This window comes from Papilio polytes, unplaced genomic scaffold (genome assembly GCF_000836215.1).
Source record: "Papilio polytes unplaced genomic scaffold, Ppol_1.0 DF824191.1, whole genome shotgun sequence".
NCBI lineage: Eukaryota > Metazoa > Arthropoda > Insecta > Lepidoptera > Papilionidae > Papilio > Papilio polytes.
Window position 1 is genome coordinate 3,736,948 of NW_013525013.1, and position 21,738 is coordinate 3,758,685.

Genomic DNA, 21,738 nt, shown 5'->3' on the forward strand with positions numbered 1-21,738 from the left:
GCCGCCATCGCCGCGCGCGCCTCCACCAACTGAAACATTACACATTACACATTACACATTTTAACTATCCACTAGCTTACGCGTGCTTCATTCGCGTGAAATGATACTTTATTTTATTGTTTACATTTGTCAAATTCTCAAATGCAAATGTCAAAATGATATGATATGATGACAAACCATTGCAATCTTATTTCCTTGATGTTGGCAACTTGTAGTTTATGGTCCCTTACCCGCATTAGGGTTTTATCCAATTTATTTTACCCCATAAGTTTAATAGCGTGTAATAGGCTAAAGCGTGGCGCAAGTGTAGGGATTGTTATTAAAGAATTAATGATTCAAAAATATGCTGCGATTGCTGACATTTTACGCCACAATGTAGTGTGTGTTTACACTTTAATATATTAGTATAGATATAGTAACTATAATCGTAGCTTCGAGAAAAATGCGATTCACTATTTTTTGGGTGTTTTATTTTTATAACAAATTAGCCTGAAGTTTTCATGTATATAATTTTGGTTTTTTAGTTGTTTTTTAATCAATAACATATTTTATTGTATTGTATGACTGTACAATGATAATTTAAATTTGTAGGTATCGTTTTTAAGCAGCCCTGTATGAAGCGCCAAAAAATTAGCAGTTATAATCTGTTGATTGAATGAAATATGCAGAATTATAGTAATTTTAATCTAAAACCGGTCTGAAAGTCTTTCAATTAAAATGATTTTCAGGATTTGCTTCTTTTTGTTTCTAAAAATGAAAACTTTAAGTGGTTCCCCTGAACATTTCAAGCAATATTGCTTAAAAAAATAGCGTTTCACTCATCGATATGTTACCTGTTGCTTGTGGCGCTCCTCCTGCTGGCGGCGCTGCAGGTCCTCGTGCTCGCGCTGCGCCACCGCCTCGCGCGCCGCCGCCTTGCGCCGCTCCTTCTCCTGGTCCGCCGCCAGCGACTCCGCGTACGCCTCGTCCTGCGCCGCGCGCAGCCGCGCCGTCACCTCGCGCTCCACTCTACCACACATACGTACACGTCAACTAACTCACACAACCCACTTCTATACCCTACGTTACTACCGTGCACAATAGATTGAAATTGAATGATTACTGATGCGACGAGACGATGGGGGACATAAACCAGAAAGTATTAATAATGAATATGGATATTTTTATATATCATGAATTCGCAAACGAGCAAGCGGCCTGAATCCACCAAAATGGGGAAGCGACCACCACCCATAGACATTCGCAATAGCGGATGCGTCGCCACCTACCTTTAATCTACGGAGGAGGAGACACACATAAAGATATTTCCCTTACCTATGCGTCTCCACCGACAAATCCACGTTCCCTTCCCATTCTATTCTTATGAGTAAAAGGGTAGGAAGGGAAAAGGACCAAAGTTGGGCCTCGGGCACCACACTGATCAGACTGTACGCGAAATTGCTTACACCTGACGCCTGTCTTCTGTGTGGTCGTGATATTACACCGGTCGAGCCGGCCCATTCGTGTGAAGATGTTACAGCGGGCTCTACCACTGTTTAATCTACTCATGTAACCGTGAGAAAACTATAAATTTGACTTAAAAGTAACATAAATATTTAACAGTCAGTAGTAATTCACAATAAACGTACCTATCAGCCCTCGCTGCAGCTAAATGCGGTTCATTATCAGCGACGACGCGGCGCAGGCGCTGCAGCAGCTGCAGCGGGGAGCAGGCGCCCTCGCTGCGCGCCACCACCGTCATGCGGTGCTCGCGGAGACACACCACGCACAGCAGCGGGTAGCGCCGCCCGCCCACCGACTGCGCCACTCGCCACCCCTCCGACCTCTCCACGGAGCAGCCCCAGAACAGGGCGTGCGTGTTGATGTACTGGATCACCTCGGGATCCCCTAACGTGCTCCTACAATATTGAAAAAAAAATGTATTCCTAGCCAGTACAGTTGACTTCAATAACTGGACTGGCACACTGAGGTAATGTAAACACTAACTGGTGCCAGTGAGTCCATATAATCTATGCCTGGTCAGTTGTGCTGGACAAGAGTGAACCTGGCATTAGATTATTTATTTTATTTGGAAACACCAAAAATTAAGGGTGATTAGTAAAAGCGAGGAATCTGGCGATGGTACACATTAAAGTTACAGTCTACTGAACATTGTGTATACATTAAGATGACGAACGGATCAAAAACCTAGAAAGAAAGAGAAAAAAAACTACCTAATCGTAAGAGACGGAGCTTGTCTTATGCAAGAAACAAGACGCTCCGTAAGTGTAACACTGTGGTTTTCTAAGATTGTACATATACATTTAGAAGAACCATTTCTTTGATTAAAAATAGTAACAAAAAGATGACACCTCAAATACAAATTAATCATCTTTTTAACCAACAAATTCAGTTTCTCCATCTTTCTCAAGAGATTATTTTAATAAAATTTGTAGAAACACGTTAAACCAAAGATATTCGCACTCATATAAAAAATCTGAGTCGAGTAATATGTCAATAATCTTAATTTTACTCACCTGCAAAAGTTTTGTGTTTCACTAGCAGATTCCGAGTGTAAATACACAATGAGGAATCTCAATTCATTCTTTGCATCATTCAGCGCCTGTGCGTATGTGCCCTGGTAGAACACTGGATGTGCATTAAACCGAGATGTATAATTATTTATGAATTCCATAACATCACCTAATGGATCTGTTACAACTGAAAAAGAACATTTAAATTATTTATATTTACTGAAAACAAATTAAATCATTTTATTTACTGTAAATTTTCAGTTCTATATTTACTTTTTAATTCATTTAAAAATAGTTTTCGCCTGCGGCTGTCATTGTGGAATTTAAAAAAACAAAAGTAAGCCTGTGCATTCTTCCAGACTACACTCTACATCAATGCCAAATTTCATCAAGATCCGTTCAGCATTTGAAGCTACAAACTCTAACAAACATCCATGTAAACTTTGTCACTTATCCTTCCCAAGTAGGGCTAGCTATAGACAGTTGACTGTCTGTAAAAATTCAGCAAAAATAGTAAGTTTATAAAATGTTCTAAACCTGGTTCCAATAAGTTGGATAATGAGTATAAAAAAGTATTTGAATAAAGATTTCTGGCCATTTTTTAAACAGATATTATATCATTCTAAATAGCATTTTTTACTGACTATCGCTTTATTTAGAATTTAACGTGTTATCTATGGAAGAATGACTGGTGAAAAATTGTAGACATAATCTGGCATCATCAATTATTACATAAATACTTTGCCATTACTTACATAGATAAAATGAGTAAAAACATTTAACAAAACACACTTAAGGGACAAGAAAACTTTGCTAAAAACAAACAATTTGATACTTACGTCTTCTTTCATCATGTCTGACAAAACTTAATAATAAATTCAGTACAGAGGTTATTGTGTTATAGCACATTGACACAACTAAGTTTACAACATAGCGGAGTAAACCACGGACTCCACCAGGTCCTTCCGGCTGTTCATCTGTGAACACCTGCTGCGCTATATGGTCATGGACTACCGGAGGTGCCCTAGCTTCTGTGGCAAATACTGATGGCCTTCCTTCCCTAATATTTAGTTGTTCTTGAATAGCGACCTTAATAAAAAGAAACAGTTCCATAAGACTATGATTTATAATCAGATTACCAAAAAAATGTACACAATCCTGTTTCTTTTTCATGTAAATAAAGCTGGTTGCAGTTGACATAAAAAGTATTACATCTTTTATTGTGCTTTGCAAACTTTTGATAAAATTAATGAAGTTGAATAAACATTATAATATCTGTGGTTGTCTAGCAATACAGTTTTAAGACAATTTATTACATTCTACATAAATACTCATTGGTCTTTACTAAAATGTAATTATGCTATAGTCCATATTCAAATGAACTAGGTTACTGAAGTTTCAGATGCATATAATCTCAACTTTGCTACAAAGGATATAATGAAACAATACTACTGTGTGGATACTACAGTTGTTTTTGAATTTCAATTCATAGATACCTTAAAAAAACTCTCTATGAAACATTTGATAGAAGTGAATTGACCTTATTTTCATACACGCATAATTTGATAATAGATGTGACTATTGAATTACCTCTAAATCCCATTGGTGTCTTTGCAAAACATCTCGACATATCGACATATCTTCTATACCTGTTAAATCTTGAAATTGTAATATTTTATCAGTTTGTTCGGGCGTTAAACCCATGGCATTGTCTTCCAGATCCATTGCAATGGTAAAAAAATATAGCTTTAAGCGATATAGTTGTTTTTTGGATAAATTTACATAGATAGAATCTTCAACATAAAAATAACACTCTATTTATTAAAGAACTATGATAAAAATAATAAAATGCCACTCATTATATTGTCTACGAAGACAGACAAGAAGTCGAAAACGAACCAGCTAGTCGTGTGTAAGTCAACTCCGAACCGGTTCAAAAGTTCACGTCACATGGACTTGAATCGTTGAGCTGCGGCTCAACGATAATTTTGTTAGCTCATAGCTCAACGCTACTATTACTTGGTGATCCGGAAACCTGTCTGGTGATTCACACTTCGCAGCTCAAAACGCAAATTATAAATCGAGGCTGGTAAAATTTTGTTGCGAGCAGGTTTACTGATCTGTTTCATTATTGCGAACAGTGAGCTGATCTGCAGGTCATCAAATTTGGATGCAGTCGCATGACTACGAACCACAAAGATTTGACAAAGACAAAGATAACTAATGACCAACATCAAGAATAGAAACAAATGTAGATTATCGTTTTTTGTTACCGTTTCTTTTTCATTTATCATAACTTTTTAACCGAAAGTCTAGTTTAAAGTAGGTGACTAAATGACTACATATTATTATATTTTGTAACTTAGAAGTTCAGTTACCTCTCAATTTAATACATATATATTTAGTATCGGCAGATATTTTTTCTGTTACGGGATTGAAAAATCAGGTCAATAATATCGCAATAAATTACATGTTACTACAATACTCCAAGCTAGGTATCACATTAACTATTTTATAGTGTTAATTTCAATTCCGCACAAAGGTTGGTTCAATATCTAGTTAAACCCAAAAGGACTTAAAAACATTGTTAAATTTTGACGTACAATATGTCACATGAAAAATTTTTAGCTCTTTACTTTTAATTTCATGACCTAAATTTCAGTTTCCTTTTTTCTAAATTAAATATTACAGTGAAACTTTACATGAAACATGAAGGCAAATGATGTTATTGTAGATCCCTTGGGAGATAAAACGCTTCGATTTTCAGAACAACATCTAAATGAGATTGTACAGTGGTTTGAAGAAAAATCACAGCCAATAAGTGTTCCGGATACCGATGAACCATTGCAGTTTGTTAATGTCGATCAGCTAATGCAGTTTTTAGAAGAAAGGAGGTAAAACTGCGATTTTAAAATGTACCCAAAAGCTATTTTTGCTATTAACATATATAATTTCGTATAAGAAGGAATTAATTTCAGATTTCACAAAAGAGGATTTTACTACCCTTCCTTTGGAGAAGTCATCTTAGAAGCTGAAACATTTAATGCAGGAATTTCACGAGTTTTCACAAAAGAACAAATTTTGTACATGTTAGATAAATGGGTCATTGAAGCAAATATAAAACATGAATTAAAATTGGCATTTAAAGTATGTGAATGAGGTACATTTAATTCAACATTTTACTTAGCATGTTATGAATACACTGTTATAATATTTGCAAATCATGTATTCAGATGTCATATGATTTGGACAAAAAAAAAAGGTTTTTCATATCAAACTGTATAATTAAAATGTTGCGGTAAAGCTTGCATCTAAATACGTATTTTTTAAAGTCATCATTGTAGATGCTTCCTTTCATGTTAATTTAGGTATTTGATAGCGAGAATCGGACTTTTTTGGACATTGACGAAATTCGAATAATTGCTAAATATGGCAGTGAACCCTTTGATGAAGATGAAACATTAGAACTTTTGCGTGACGCAAATGTAAGAGGAGATGGAAACGTTTATTATGAAGATTTTGTGGAATCTTTGTTCAGTCTTGCACCCGAATTATATGGCATAAAGGTATCGTCTCACTTATCTTCAAATAAGAAAACTCAGTCCTGCCTGTTTAACCACTATGTGACAGACTTATATGCAAGTGTATTTTTTATCCCATTTCCCACATAAAAAATAGAATGTTTTCGAAATCGTAATTCCTACACAATGAAAAACATTACAGTTTCCTTTAAAAATATCAGTTTCTAAAATTTTGATTATAACTTTTCGAAAAATACTGTTCTGTTTTGTAATTTTAGGCAGAGTATTTGTTTGAAAACCCAGAAGAAGATCCTTCTCAAATAGAATCGACAGATTTAGAGAATCCAGCGCCAGTACACACTAAAAAGAAGAAGGAAAAATGAATGTAATAAATAAATCCATTAATCAACCGAAAGAAGTGTTATCATTTTAGTTAAAATAATCTAAAAAAAGCCTATCGCTGTTTATCAAGTAGGTTACACATGTTAAAATAAAAGTTTAAAGTCTAATAACACACCATTTTATGGTATATGGATTTACCGGTTTTTCATTTGCTTTTCATTTTTGAGACATCTTGGGTGTTGTCCAATACTTTTTGAAAAGAAAATGACATGAAATGAAATGTCAAACTGACATCTGACAGAAACAAGAAGATTCAAATTTAATTTCATAAACAAAGCGAAAATAATATGCAAAACTAAAAATATATCAATTAACAGTTTTATTCTATTTATAGTCCTCCCTTGAAATTATACCTTAATTTTGGTGCTTACTTTTTTATTCTATTCATTAAAGTAAGGCCTTTAATTTCGCGTACAATTGTGCCGTATCTGTTTCAACATATATTTTATTTTAAGTAAAAAAATGTCTATTGCAGATTAATATTTCCTTTTAATTACATTAAATAATTCAGTAGCAATTTACGTATAAACAGTACTATGTTTGAATCTGATGATTTTGATCAGGTATGTATCGTTATATGTTGTTAATAAGTATAGTGAAAGACAACTCCTTTGTAATTTCACGAACGGATAAATACAATGAAACTTAATGTGGACATATAGTGTGATAGGAATTTGGTTTAGCCAGCACACAAAAATGATTAAATAAATAAAGATTGTTATTTATTCTCATATAAATTAATATCAATACAACTGTATAGTTTCTACTCACCAGTGTATCCACACTCAACAAATTAGCTGATAAACCTGGAACATACTTTACCTCTTTCACGCCAAACTGCACATTCTCATCTTTAATAACATCACCTAAGCCTCGTGCATGCAATTTTTGACCATTAGCTACATTAATATAGTGTTAAAAGTTATTGCTTTTTTAATGTGCAACCAGTACTATATGTATTTAATTTTAACAAAGTTCTTATTTTAACTGCTTGAATTTACAGGTTTTATCTCAATTAGATATTCCGGACGTACCTCTCAGAACAAGCACAACCAACTGTCATAGCGTTCAGAATAATGTTAATGTACTACAAAATAGTCCCTCTAAAATAATTAGCAAAAACAATGCAATACCGGGTTCAAATCATGATAATATAAACATAAATAACAAGGAAACAGAATCTGAAGTTAATCTTGTGCAAAAAAATAATTTACTATCACCAAAGCACTGCAAAAGGAAAATTATTAATTCACATTTTGACTCTAACTGTAAAAGAAAGTTCCCAGGTCCTGCGGGATTATTGTCTGGTAGTTTTGAACAATATAAGGATAATAATATTGATCACATTGAGTTGCTGTCTCAGGTTAGTGTAAAATACTATTAAAGTACTGATAAATTTGCTAGTGTAAATTAACAATATTGTATCAAAAGTCCAATATTATAGGGCAAAATTGTTTGTTTGCATTTTTTAAATGTAAACTTGAATTTACAGGATATAGATTTTTCACAATATCCTCTACACGGGGACCTATTTGATTCAGCACTTTGGAAAAAAATGTTAAAAGATGTGAATGAATGGAAATTAAATGCTGTTGAAACAATAAAAACAATAAAACAGTTTGCACTCAATGGAAACATTAGAAGAAGGAAAGCACAAACAATTACAGCATTTGTAGAATGTGTTGATAGATCTGCTATGGACCCTTTAATTACTCTCAGAGATTTAACTGGTATGTTATAAGCAAATTTATCTAAACATATTTAATGCCGCTGAGTTTCTATGAAGTCATTTTATTATTTAAAAAATAATACTAGCATTATTCTGGTGTTTTAAATTATGAAATATGTACTAATTCGTATAAAGACATTAAAAACAGATTTTTATTTGTGTTTTAATCATAATAATAAAATATTTTTAGCTAGTTGTTTATCAAGACTACAATAAATTACTAATAATATAAATGCTAAAGTTTGGAAGGATGTTTGTTACTATGTATCTTTAACACAGATCTTGCTGATATATGACACAGATGTAGAACATAGTCTAGATGTATGCCTATGCAACTAATTATGTTTTTTTTAAATTCCTCACTGAGAGGGAGTCACAGGCAACAGCTTCTCTTCATATTAATAGGTTCTTACACTGTGTAATTTATTATCTTTCAGGAAATATAAAATGTACACTACATAGAGATGCTTGGTCATGTTTTTCATCATACATTGTGCCAGGGCATTCAGCTCTTGTGTTATCTAAGACTACAATATTAACAACAGGCGGCGCATTCAAAAAACATTACTTAAATATAACTATGAGCAATATATTAGCTATATATAGTTCTATACTCAATAAGGAAGAAACTATGCCTGATGGTTATCAAAAAAAAGTAAATGAAGACTGCACAATTATTAAAATGGAGAAACAAATCTCAGGTTTGTTACACTTTTCGTTTTAAATTGCTGTGTTGATAGTTAATTAAAATATTACTTAATTTATGTAAATCTTACTTGCTAATGTTAATGTGAAAATTTGTTATTTGATATTTATATGTCAGAAATGGCTCAACAGATCTTGCTGTAATTTTTCATAATTCATATTATCAAAGAACACAGAGGCTACTAATTCTTTTTTATTCCACATGGAGAGCAGTATGTCTATCTAGTTTCCAAATATTTCTTCTAAACATTCCATATTCAATATGGTTCACAAAATTGAGTGCTGGGATTCGAACCCATGACCATAAGAATGGTATACCTCTCCCCTAAATTTTAGGCCATAGGTACTTGTTAAATTAGCCCTCATTTTAATTTACAATGTTTGTTTCAGAAGAAAACCATGGAAATGATTATGATGACTTAGATAGCATATTTTCAGATGAGACTTTTTAAAAAATGTGATAATTATGTACATAAGTTGTAAAATAAAGTATGATTATATTAAATTCTAGTGTTTCATTTAAAATAATGTTTTAAACATTTATCCCTATAGAAGTAAAACAAATTCTTAATTTAAGCTTGTACAATGAGATTATGACTGACTTTTCTATCTGATTTTATCTTACTGATATAATAAATACAAACGTTTGGTTGGATTTTAGGGTTTTTAACCTAAACTGAACAGATCTTGATGAAATATGACACAGATGTAGAACAATCTGGAATAACCTAAGCTACTTACTTAGTTTTTTTATATGGTACAGAAGAATTTGTGGGCAAAAGATAGTATTTCTATAAAGAGGTTACCTTTTTTTTGTATTTGCGGATCATTAAAGTAAAAAAAACAGTATTTTAGTTTTTTTTATTCATATGTTTATATGTTTGTTGACAATATGTTTAACTAGTGTCTGTTGGTGGTTGAAAGTGCAGGAACACATATTGCACTTATGTATTTTGGCCTGTGCCCCGGAGCTGTCGCCATTTGTTACCTCAGAGTTGTAATGAGTTTTCAAATGTTTTATACAGTTGTGTAACTTGACGAATTTCATCTGAAATATATGTTTTTTTTACATTTCCATTCGATAACCATTTCTAATAGGAAATTTGAATAACACCGTATTACTGTACTTTTAACCGACTTAAAAAAGGAGGTTCTCAATTTAATAGATTTTTATGTATGTACATCGGTTACTCTGCATAAAATCCGATTTACGTGAATTTTTCTTTGATAGTAGTGTTTGAGTTTTTTCTTAAAAAAGGCATACCAAAAGTAGGTATTCATTGTTTTGAAGTCGGAATTCATTGCTTTAAATGTAAAAAATTGGATAAATGGATGATTGTTACGGTACCGAAACAATTTAACGGATCTCGTTGAAATTTGACACAGTTTTAGTAGTCTGGAAGAACACATAGACTTTTTACTATTTTTATTTAATTCTATGGGGAATAAATCACATACAAAAGGTAGTATAAAACATTGGCATATAAAATTGATTTAACTTACTTTACATTGATTACAATGGTAAATTTTGTCTTTACCGTTTTCAAAGACAACAGTGTACCCGGCCACCAGCTTGTCTAAATCTATTGAAGCATCCTCTACATCCGAACATTGTGTCTATAAAAAAAAAACAGGAAATAATATGGCAATTGTAAAAACAATGAATCAATTTGTTGGAATTCGTTGAAAAAATCATAGACACAACTTTTAATTATTTACTGGATACATCCATTATAATTTACGGTAACCTAAACCTATTACAGGTGTATAAAACAACCATTTTCTGATTTAAACCCCCTCTCCCCAATTTTTAGTTACGAAAAATATGTTTTTTTTTACCATTTCAAGCGAATTATACCTTTTGATGTTCCTTCAATTCGACTTCAGTATTAAAAATGGCGGCGCAGTTGCGGCAAGCGAACGCCTTACCGGGAAGTTTCCTTTTATTTTCTTCAGATATCACTTTAGATGGTAGCTCTATACATACAATTTATATACATTAATATAAATAAAAACAATGCTTAACAATTAGAAATAACAAAAACACATGACACAAAGTAATTAACTACAAAATAATATACATTTTTTGCTTTATAGGGGTAACTCTTTATAACCTAGAAATCATGTCTTTGTTTTTTTTTTAATTAAGAAAACTTGCGTAAAAGTCACGGAAATTATGTAATAATGGTTTATGGTAAATAGGTTATTTGTTTTTTTTTTATTATAATAAAAAATAGCTTAATTTGAAGTTATATAATCTGTTATAACTTACTCCTTATATTTAATGTAATAGACACTCGCAGTATATTGTCTGCTCGTTTCATTTCATTAACGTGTATGTGTAAGACATTATCATCTTTCCTATTAACAATAAATGAAACATCTCCCTTTTTGATATCCGGTTCATCATCTGGAAATATTAACAGAAAACGTATTACACAAAAGTTGAGCGATCGTTAATACTATTGTATAGACAAAAAAAACAAAAAATAATTAAAAATGTTCAATTTTAACAACACTTGTAACGCTAATTTGCAATGTAAGTTTGTATTTCTAAACGATTCCGTCACTGTCAGAATACAAAAAAAAATCGTTTCTATTATTCACTACTGGCTTTGCTCGCGACTTCGTCCACGTGAAAAAAAAACAAACGTAGTCTATGTTACTCACTAATAACTTGGCTTTGTAATGGGAAAACTTTCGAAATCTATACCGATTTTGAGTTATTCCAATACATAGAAAACTTTCATCTTTATAGTCATACTAATATTATAAATGCGAAAGTTTAGATGGATGGATATTTGCTAGAGTTTGTACCTTAAACGGCAGAACGGATCTCGATGAAATTTGGCATAGACGTAAAGGATAGTCTGGAAGAACACATAGGCTACTCACTTATCTTTTTTATGCCACGCTTATGGAGTCGCGGACGAAAGCTACATTAGTATAAAAGAAAAAAATGAGAACATGTTTTTATACAAGTTTTTTTTAGAAAAAATGGGGTAAATATACCTGTTGTATTAATAATGTGCAGCATATCCGGCTCGTGCAGGAAGCAGCGCGCGTCCGGCGCCACGCGGCCCGTCACCAGCGACGGCTGTCCGCTGCTCGAGTACGCGCCCTGCTCGTCTTGCTCCGACACTACCTACACCAGGGGTAGCGAACATTTATGCTTCAAAGTACATTTTTTTTAAATGTTTTATGCGGTCTTGACGGACCATAGAAAAATTTTGTTTTATGCGATTATTACGCCAATTCCATGTTATACTTAATTAGATTTTTTTCGTAGTGTTTTTATGATTTTCGACGTGCCCAAAATAAGTCGTGTGCCATTTATGGCACGCGTGCTATTGGTTCGCCACCCCTGATCTATACCGACATGTTTAACTTACACCAAAACATTACTCCGACACTATTTACACCAAAACGTTTATGGCATATTTTCTCGTACAATCAGGGTATCTGACCCCTCAGAAGGCACCGGCCTTAGCTACAGTTGATTGAATATTCAAAACAGTAACACACTCTTTAAGACAATGGTGCGTTTAAATGTGATACGAAAAGACTGTTTTTAAGCAAGTTTTTTTTTTAAAAGGCGGTGGTTGTCTCGTTGCAAGGAATAAAGCTTTTTCTGTAAGAATACCAAGAATTTCTGCGTCTGTACCTACTTTAAAACCATTCGCTTAAAATTAAAAATATCGTAAAAGTAAAAATATGTCAATAATGTTTTTTTTTAATCATTCCACAAAAGTTCCATCAAAAGTGTAATGGACTATACCTTTGTGACGACAATATTCCGATCGAGGACGGAGCTCTTGAATTCCGGTATCTTGAGAAGCTGCATGACGGTGGTGTGCGCGGAGGCGACGTCGAGCGCGCTGCACCGCACGCCGCCCGCGCCGCCCCCGCCGCCGCCCTCGCGCCACTCCCACCACTGCCGCACCACGCTCTCCAACAGCTGCTCCTCCGCGCTCACACTGTCTGCACAAAACATGCTATTTTTATATAATAAGGTAGCAAACGAGCAAGCGGCCACCTGAATCCGCAAGAACGGCGTAGCGACCGCTGCCCATAGACATCCACAATTGCAAATGCGCTGCATACCCTTAATCAACGGAAGAGGAGACGCACATATACAGGATATGTCCCCTTCCTATGCGTCTCCTCCGCCGTCAAATCCACTTTTCCTACCCATCCTTCCCTCTTATATACTCATAGGACAAATAGGAATGTAAATACCCATTTCATAACACCAGGAATATAAAAATCCATCGTACAGGACAGGGGTGGCAAATGTGTATGCATCAAAACACCATTTTTTTATTTAATTTTAATGCGGTATTAGACGTGTTAAGTCGAATAACTTTTGACTGATTATTACATCAATTCCATTGTGTATCTACTTCATAATTTTATCGTAGTGTTATTATGATTACCGACGTGGCGAAATAATATGTCTTGTGGCATTTATTGCACGCATGCCAGTGGTTTGCCACCCCTGCTATAAGACAGCTAAGAATATAACAATCCATTCTATAGGACGGCTTCTTCATTTTCAAATGTATGCAAATCAATAGCATGATATAAAATGTTTGTTACTATGGATATTGAATCTTACTAATATTATAAATGTATATGTTTAAGTAATTATTTAAATACTTGTAAAGTATATAAGTAACGCGTACTTTTTTTTACTTTCTTTTCCTTGGTGTTGTTAACGAAAACGTTTTTTCGAAAAACTCGCTGTTCATATATAGATGAATCTTGTGTTACTGATAAATCGATTGCGTTCAATTTTGTTATTTTAGCGAACAATTTCTTGCCACTCATTGTCTCGCCCAAAACTATTTTCCTTGGAATATCTGAAAATACATGTCATTTTAGAACTTCAGAGGAAAAAAGATAATATTACAGCCAATAATAAACTGAGCTATAAAAGTATAATATGTCTTTTCTCTCACTCTCCCCATCTCTCTCTGTCTCTCACTCTCTCTATCCTTCTTTGTCTCACGCCCATCGAATGTTGGCTTTACTTTTAAACGTCGGAAAATTTATACCTTTAAATGCGATGTTAGTACTGACTTTAAACATAAGATTTTTTGTTTTTGATGTTTTCAAAATATCCTTCAATTTTGAATCGACATTTTCGTTATCATCACTTGGCAATTGTTCACATTTCGTATCGACTGTACTTTCATTATTCGTATCATTTTGTGTTGTGTCACTTTCGATTTCATTAACTGTCTGATTTGTTACATCAAGAGTTGAGACTTCCATAGATTCATCTAAAAAAATCAATTAATATAGTTAATGTTTAAAAATAATGAAGTAATGAATTGGCTTAGTTTAATATTTACAGAGAAATAATTCTAATGTTTAAGCTCCCTCCAAGTTCTTCTGCCAGGTAAATATTATAATCTCGTTACTATCTTGTTCTAATAAATTTGGGCGTGAATATCCTGACAATAAGAGAAAAATACTTACCATGTTGTTTAGGATTTATGTTCATTATGTATGAGCTATGGTCTCCGAAAATCTCTTTCGAAAATTTAACACCACCTCCTTCAATATGTAACTGTATTTTATCCTGATTGCTTGACAAACTATATGAAAAAATAATTATTGTTGTGATTATGTATGAGAGGGACGGAGAGAGAGAGAGAGAGAGAGAGAAAGAGAACGAGAGAGACAAGAAGACAAAGTACATCACATTAGATATGCACTAATTATTACACAAAGTTTCTAATATTAAGTTACAGTTCGCCAAACAAAAGAAAAAGTACATCCCCTTGTAAGTGTTTAAATGTTATTCAATTTAAACAAAAAATCACTGTAATCAAAATAAGAATATGGATGGAAACTAAGAATGTAAATATCGTATTTGCTAATTATTATTTGCTTGAGGGTACTTACAAATATCCTTTATTGTCAAGTAATATAAACAAACCTTGATTACGACTTTGACATATGTCAATTGCACCAAAATAGTTGCCAGTAACAGAAAATTCATAGATTTTATTATAAAGCGTTCCGTTTCATACAATTATATATACATGCAAATGGATTTACAAAAATTGCTGCAATATATTAAGTATAATATGAAATAGCAATCCAAATAAAAGAAATAAATGAAAACTTCTCAATTCAAATGGAGGAAAAATTACCACCGTTGATAGAAGAAAATAAAAAATTAAAGGAAGAAATGGTTTTATTAAGAGAAAAAATCGAGTATTTGGAGACAGAAAAAAAAATAACATAATTTTATTTGGACTACCTGAGAACGAAACCTCTAAACACGAAAACGAGAAGGAAGAACTAACACATACATTTATAAATGAAATAAAGAAGATAGATATTGAGATAAATAAACACTTAGTAGACAAAATACATAGGATTGGAACAAAAGAGAATGCAAAAGGAAAACCTAGGCCGTAAATAGTTTTATTAGTCAAGACATAGAAAATACGTAACATACAGGAAAATTTAATGTAGAATAAAATTGTCCTTTATAGTATTTAAATTGGACTAATAGTTTAGAAGATATCGCGAACACAAACAATAAGGGTAACCGAAAAATCAGCTCACGAACTACCGGGCTTAGAAATTTGGAATCTGGCATCAGTAGATTTGTTATTATGTAGATAGATTACTATTATCGTAATACTTTAGGTAATAGGTTGAAAAAAGGAACGAACGTAATTTTTTAACTTTTAATGTCCACGCGGACGAAGTCGTGGACAACAGCTAAAACAAATACCCAATAGAGGTCACTTCAACTAAGTATAAAAGCCTTTACTAGTCACTTTAAACAACTTTTTTAACTTGCCTTGTATCATCTTCGCAATCATTACTTCCCTCTGGACATTTAAACTTTTGTATTAATTCTGGAACAAGCATTAAATTTTAATTACAAGAAAATACTTGTATTTTGTACTATCCGGCACGAAGGACCATCGAACTTTGAACATTACAAAACAAAGTCACTTAGGAGTCCTTTCTTATACTAAAACACAAAGGAGAACACTACATGACTCTGAGTTCGGATGTAAGTTAAAGATTTTATATTATGAACTTATTTTAATAAAGCGCCAATAGCCTAATAGTTTGGGGTATGGACTACCGATCTTGTGGTCGAGGGTTTGAATCCTGCCATTCGACTATTATCGTCAACCATATCCTAGCAAATGCATCGAGCTTAGTTGAAATGATTAAAGGAAATATTAGTAAACTAGCTTTCTCCCGCGACTCCGTCCGCGTGGAATTAAAAAAAAAACACAAGTAAGTAGCCTATGTGTTCTTCCAGATTATCCTCTTCATCTATGCCAAATTTCATCGAGAACCGTTCAGCCGTTTAGTCTACAAACTCTAACAAATATCCATCCATCTAAACTTATAATATAAGTAAAAAGTAAGATTAACAAAAATCTATTAATATTTTAAAAATAAACTTACTGTCATTAGTTGTTATATCATGTAGTCCTGATGTATCAAGGATATATACTTTGTCATTTGTTTCTAGAAGAATCCGTCCTTTTTGTTCCAGAGTGTGGAACTGTTCATCACTTAATGTTATCTAAAACAATATAATGCTTACCATTACCTAGACATATGAATAAAACTAGCTGTTGCTCGCGACTTTGCGTGGAATTAAAAAAAAACAAAACTGAATAGTCTATGTGTTGTTCCAGACTATCCTCCACATTCAAATTTCATCAAAACCATTCAGCCGTTTAGGCTACATACTCTAACAAACAACCATCTAAACTTTCGCATTTATAATATTAATGTAATATGACTAGTGATTCTTGTAATTCTACCTCAGTGCAATCATCGGTTTTGTGCATTATATTAACCTCTTTTGTTTTATCTTTTTTTGGTTCTTCATCTTGCTGTACTACCTGTAAATAAAATTAAGTGATTGACAATTCACACAATAGATGTCACAAGGGGAGAGCAGTTGTCACACTATCTTTCTAGAATATTTAACCAACATTTGTAAGTTAAATGAAGATATATCTAAAACCAACTTTTGACTTAATATAGTGTGATATTTACCTGCTCTTCAATAGTATTAGACTCTTGTAAAAGATAGTTGTCAGCAATAATAATAGTTTCACCGTTTGGTAATGTTAACTGATCTGGAAAATAAAATGCATTTTGAATGTGTGAATGAAAAATGAACATATCAATCAAAGAATTGGTAACTTTATTGAAGTCAAACACACATAAATGAAATACTATTACAAACTAGCTGTGACTCGTGACTTTGTTCGCATTGAATAAAAAATTTGCATATGTTCTCATTGATAACATATCTCATTAATGGTAAAAGATTTTTTTTTATTGGCTCAGTAGTTTTTGAGTTAATCCAATACATACAAAAATACGAATGTTTCCTTTTGGATGTATGGAAGGATATTTGTAACTACATATCTCCAGAACAGCTCCACAGATTGCGATAAAATTTGTCACATACATAGAACATAGTCTGGAAGAACACTGTTTAACTTGTTACCAACCGAGCGGCACCAAAAATATATTTGTATTTTGCACTTAACAAACACATAAGCTAATTGCTACGATTTTTTTTCCATTAGACACTGTCACTGAAAACAGCTACCATTTCATTATCAATATACATAGAGCAGAAAGTATAATATATACAAACCAGGAATGGAAATACCTTCAGCTGAGTTGTCACCCAGTAGCAGTTGTGGTGATGTGACATCAAACATTTCACAAGGCTGACCATTATTGACAACCTCTTTGATATCTTGTCCTTGAGTTAAATATTGAACTTGTCTATTACTTACTGAAACAGAATTCTATGTAAAGGCAATCTACTTAGTTCCTATTAAGATGACAATCAGTTTCAAAGGAAAAAATGAGTCTCCTACTAAATTTTTTATGTTGTCTGTTCTATACTTACAACTGAGGAAACTACCATCATCTTGTACTAAAAAAAATTGATCATCCTCATTCCCTTCGGTATACTCATATGTTTCAAAGGAGCCTTTATCCGTCATTATATCAGGTTTTCATTGAAGTTGTACCGTACTTTAAAAGATATCTAACCAATATACTAAGGAATGTTTAGAATAAACTACTTTTAAAAGTAATATTTATATATTAAATCACTTAATATCAGTACTTTGATAAATGTATGCCTATAAAATCTTTCAAAGTTTTTATTTATTTAATACCATGTTTACAATTACGACTTAAGAAATGACATTGACAGATTGACATTCCAAATCAGCTGTTGTGTTTTTTTTAGTTTTTTCAAAAGTGACAAGAGTTATGAACTTTGTGCCAAAGTAAAACTTTTTACAAAATTAAAAACACTATTTTTTCCGATAATAACAAAAAAAAACTTTTATTTAGCTATATTTTCGTAGGTTAAGAAATAGCTCAAAAATTCTCAATGTTATGCAAATTAAGATAGGGTAGTCGATAAATATTTTATTATAAAGCCGCAAAAGTACATATCAAGGTATCGTAAAATCAAAAACATAGTTTACATTTGAAAATGCTTCGCAATGACAAGTATTTGAAAAAGCACGAACATAATCACAAAGTTGAACGGGTTCATATGACGGCGATTTTAATCTTCCAATAGCTGTTAATTGTACTATTTGATTCAACATAGTACTTCTTTCAATGCTTGTAGCTTTAGCATTCCAATCGCATAATCGAAATCTCTGAAAGGATACATCGCAACGCCAGCCTTGCTTTAACATCGGCAAATCATAAGCGCAACCATAGTAAATTATAGTACCAAATTTATCCAATATATTTAGTAAAACATCTTCGTATCTACCACCTAAGCAATTCAATGCTAAGATGGGTCGCGTTACTGATGTATCAAAGGTTGTCAATTCTTCAGCTTCTTCCAATGTGTAAACAGCTGTCGCGCCGAGATTTAATAAATGTTGTTTCATGTTCTTATATCCACAACGATTTGCAACGATGTTAATCGTATTAATGCCCCAAATTTTACACAACTGTATAATATACTGACCGCATGGACTATTAGCAGCATTTTGAATGATCGTTTCTCCTGGTGTTACAACTCGAAAATCATTTATCATTCTGTAAGCTTCACATGGAGCAAAAGTTATCATTGATGCTTCCGGGAGTGGTATAAGTGGAGACACAATGTGTATATCCCTCTCATGAAATGTTCCATAATATCTCCATGTGCCCAGAAACCGGGAAGTCACGACAACTCTAAGCCCTGGCTTCACAGCACATACATTTCTACCTATCTCAACAACTTCCCCTACTCCTTCATCTCCAGGAACATGGGGTAATGAGGGTAAACAGCAGCCTTTACCTGAAATCAAATAAAAACAATTGCAAGAAAAAAAAATGCGATATGAATTAGGATAAAAAATATATATTTTTGGTAACTTTATCTTAAAAACCTTTTAGATGATTGATTGGCATTGGTCACATGTTATAAAATGACTAGACAGTTTTTCTTCAGTTTTGGATATACAACTCTTGTTCTAAAATATTACCTCTTATGTTTTATGATAATTAAAAAAACACAACTTTTAAAGCCCTTTATTCCATAAATGCAATTACAATGTGTATGTATTATTATACATCTAAAATAATATTGACAAAATAACGAATAATTTAACTAAAATCTAAGATATATTTACAACCAGTGAAGCCCTGCGGTGAAAGAGCATTGCCTATAGCTTCTTGGTAATCTTCTAATTTTACCATTTTATGTTTAGGGCCTTTAATATTATCACAAGACATCATTGATATGATATCATTCATCATGTCATTTTTTTCATTTGGACTTGCCTTCTCATTCCAAGCAGTCATCCAAAAACCATAGAAAGATAGATTCTTAAAAATGAGAGCAGAAGTTGGGATACTAACTGGTTCTCTTGACATTCCACCATAAGTTACCATTTTTCCCGACTTCTGTAAATGCCTCAACATTTCTAAAGAACTTTTACCTCCTACACAATTCAAAGCCAAGGAGGGTTTTTCAATAAATTTGTCTTTGAAGATATTTGTAGATCGCAATTCTTCCTCTGTAAGTACATAAGTAGCTCCCAAGCATTGCAAATACTCTTTCAACTGCTTTATTTCAGGTCTATTTCTGACTATGTTTATGTTTTTCACACCCCATGCTTTACAAATTTGTATTACATTTTGTCCACAGGCGCTATTCGCTCCATTTTGTATCACCACAAGACCATCTTTGACAGGTATAAAATCAGTTAACATTCTATAAGCAGTACATGGGTTTACCGTTAAGGTTGCAGCTTCAACTAATCCTAAATCATCAGGAATTACTTTTAAAACATTCTCCTTAAATAGTGCAATATTCCTCCAAGTTCCTTGAACCGGTTTAGTAAGAATTACTTTATTACCAGTATTTATTTCTTTGACATCTTTACCAACCTCTTTAACAATTCCTACACCTTCATTACCAGGAATACTTGGCAGATTCACCTTCACCGGATATTTTCCTGTAAAGAAATAATACAAAATTAATATAATAAATTAATACTATAGTTAATTACAAGCAATATGTAGCAATAATACCTGATTTGCATTAAATCCATTTTATCCTTGTTTTTTTTAAATTAAATGAAACAAGCATGCAAAAAGACTTGTGAAAATCAATCAATACCTTGAATGGTGTTTATATCAGCAGGGTTAATCGGTGCAGCTAACATTCGCACCAATACATCTTGAGGTCCGAGAGGCGGCACTTGGCATTCTTTAAACTTCACTACTTTTAGAGGATCTCCAAATTCATTATAAACTAGCTGTTTAGACATTAAATTTCTAATATTCACCAAATTTACAGAAGATTTATTAAATACTTTGACGAATGATAACATATTTTTAGTCAAAGGCAAATGACCCATCTTTATCTGTATACAATATTTAATTGAGTGATGGTGTAGTTTATTTTAGTAAACCTTATAAGGTTTTTCAGCGTTTTAAGCTATTGCAACTATAGGAATTTTATTTATTAATTATTAGGTTGTTGGTAAACTTTTCATTTCGAGAAAATTTTGTTGACGTTGACAGATGACAAGCAGTGTTGCCAAATACTTATGGGGAAATAGTTTGTGTATATTGTGTAAAAAAACTGTGTTTGTATGCAAACAATCTAGGGTGCGCCGTAGCAGTACTTAAAAATTGAATTTCCGGGTAATTTTGCGGCGTTAACATCTGGTTGTCATGGTGAACATGCTACAAAATAGTTACATACTGATGAAAACAGTTACAATAAGGAACGTTTTATACTAGCTTTCGCCCGCGACTCCGTCTGCGTGGAACTAAAAAATACAAAAGTGAATAGCGCATGTGTCCTTCCAGACTATCCCCTACATATATGCTAAATTTTATCGACACCCGTTCATCTGTTTAGGCTACAAACTCTAACAAACTTCAATCCATCCATCTAAACTTTCCCATTTATAATTTTAGTAAGATTACGTATCTTTTGATAAGCCTCATCATTCATTTGATTTATTTTACTTTATGGACTCTATTCTGTATATAGGAAGTTTAGATTCGATTGTTGCAGTCCAATAAGAAATCTGATTTCTAATGTTTGGGAAGGAAATCGTATCATATTATGTAAATGTAACATTATTTTTATGTTTGTTTCGTTTTTTATAGTTTCTGCCAGTTTCTGCGTGTTTTTATGATGCGCTTTTTTGTATTTGTTTTGTACTTGAATGTTTTTTAAGACGGTTTTTTAGACATGATTGATAATCGCGTCCCTCTTATCGCGCTGAACATTCTTTTTTAACTACTGTCCCAGTACTTATTGAATCTCAAATCTTAATATAATCAAAGCACTAAAAAAATAATTTAAACA

General features: G+C 32.8%; 5 protein-coding genes across 7 annotated transcripts in view; 2 read left to right on the plus strand and 3 right to left on the minus strand.

Annotated features, from left to right (window-relative positions):
- The window catches only part of LOC106110734 (FAS-associated factor 2), a 5,398-nt gene extending 968 nt beyond the window's left edge, over positions 1–4,430 (minus strand). The window contains exons 1-6 of the mRNA XM_013292631.1: positions 4,104–4,430; positions 3,353–3,602; positions 2,517–2,700; positions 1,629–1,898; positions 834–1,008; positions 3–29 (exon numbers count right to left, since the gene is read on the minus strand). Coding sequence (XP_013148085.1) covers positions 3–29; positions 834–1,008; positions 1,629–1,898; positions 2,517–2,700; positions 3,353–3,602; positions 4,104–4,238 — 1,041 coding nt within the window. The 5' untranslated portion in view covers positions 4,239–4,430. The remainder of the gene's footprint in view (positions 1–2; positions 30–833; positions 1,009–1,628; positions 1,899–2,516; positions 2,701–3,352; positions 3,603–4,103) is intronic.
- A 666-nt stretch (positions 4,431–5,096) lies between these two features.
- LOC106110926 (centrin-3-like) lies at positions 5,097–6,449 on the plus strand. Its single transcript, XM_013292884.1, has 4 exons — positions 5,097–5,407; positions 5,492–5,660; positions 5,882–6,079; positions 6,313–6,449. Exons 1-4 carry the CDS (start codon positions 5,223–5,225, stop codon positions 6,415–6,417), a joined length of 657 nt encoding a protein of 218 aa, XP_013148338.1. The 5' UTR covers positions 5,097–5,222; the 3' UTR covers positions 6,418–6,449.
- A 260-nt stretch (positions 6,450–6,709) lies between these two features.
- On the plus strand, positions 6,710–9,375 carry LOC106110756. Of its 2 annotated transcripts, XM_013292654.1 has the most exons (6): positions 6,713–6,799; positions 6,912–6,999; positions 7,440–7,799; positions 7,929–8,166; positions 8,603–8,866; positions 9,261–9,375. In XM_013292654.1, the coding sequence occupies exons 2-6, from the start codon at positions 6,973–6,975 to the stop codon at positions 9,320–9,322; spliced, it is 951 nt and encodes a 316-aa protein (XP_013148108.1). In that variant the 5' UTR covers positions 6,713–6,799; positions 6,912–6,972; the 3' UTR covers positions 9,323–9,375. The 2 variants fall into 2 exon arrangements, with proteins under 2 accessions (XP_013148109.1, XP_013148108.1); XM_013292655.1 differs by having other exon boundaries at positions 6,710–6,999; positions 9,264–9,375.
- Positions 9,376–9,716: 341 nt separating this feature from the next.
- On the minus strand, positions 9,717–18,106 carry LOC106110883. 2 transcript variants are annotated; one of them, XM_013292831.1, is made up of 15 exons: positions 17,800–18,106; positions 17,554–17,682; positions 16,926–17,008; positions 16,688–16,768; positions 16,323–16,443; positions 15,697–15,754; positions 14,355–14,473; positions 13,928–14,155; positions 13,556–13,732; positions 12,649–12,851; positions 11,883–12,015; positions 11,143–11,280; positions 10,729–10,847; positions 10,374–10,487; positions 9,717–9,918 (listed from the first exon to the last, which is right to left on the minus strand). In XM_013292831.1, the coding sequence occupies exons 1-15, from the start codon at positions 17,894–17,896 to the stop codon at positions 9,736–9,738; spliced, it is 1,983 nt and encodes a 660-aa protein (XP_013148285.1). In that variant the 5' UTR covers positions 17,897–18,106; the 3' UTR covers positions 9,717–9,735. The 2 variants fall into 2 exon arrangements, with proteins under 2 accessions (XP_013148285.1, XP_013148284.1); XM_013292830.1 differs by having other exon boundaries at positions 17,539–17,682.
- Positions 18,107–18,317: 211 nt separating this feature from the next.
- On the minus strand, positions 18,318–20,950 carry LOC106110885 (probable trans-2-enoyl-CoA reductase, mitochondrial). Its single transcript, XM_013292832.1, has 3 exons — positions 20,533–20,950; positions 19,541–20,368; positions 18,318–19,206 (listed from the first exon to the last, which is right to left on the minus strand). Exons 1-3 carry the CDS (start codon positions 20,771–20,773, stop codon positions 18,359–18,361), a joined length of 1,917 nt encoding a protein of 638 aa, XP_013148286.1. The 5' UTR covers positions 20,774–20,950; the 3' UTR covers positions 18,318–18,358.
- Between the last annotated feature and the right edge of the window lie 788 nt (positions 20,951–21,738).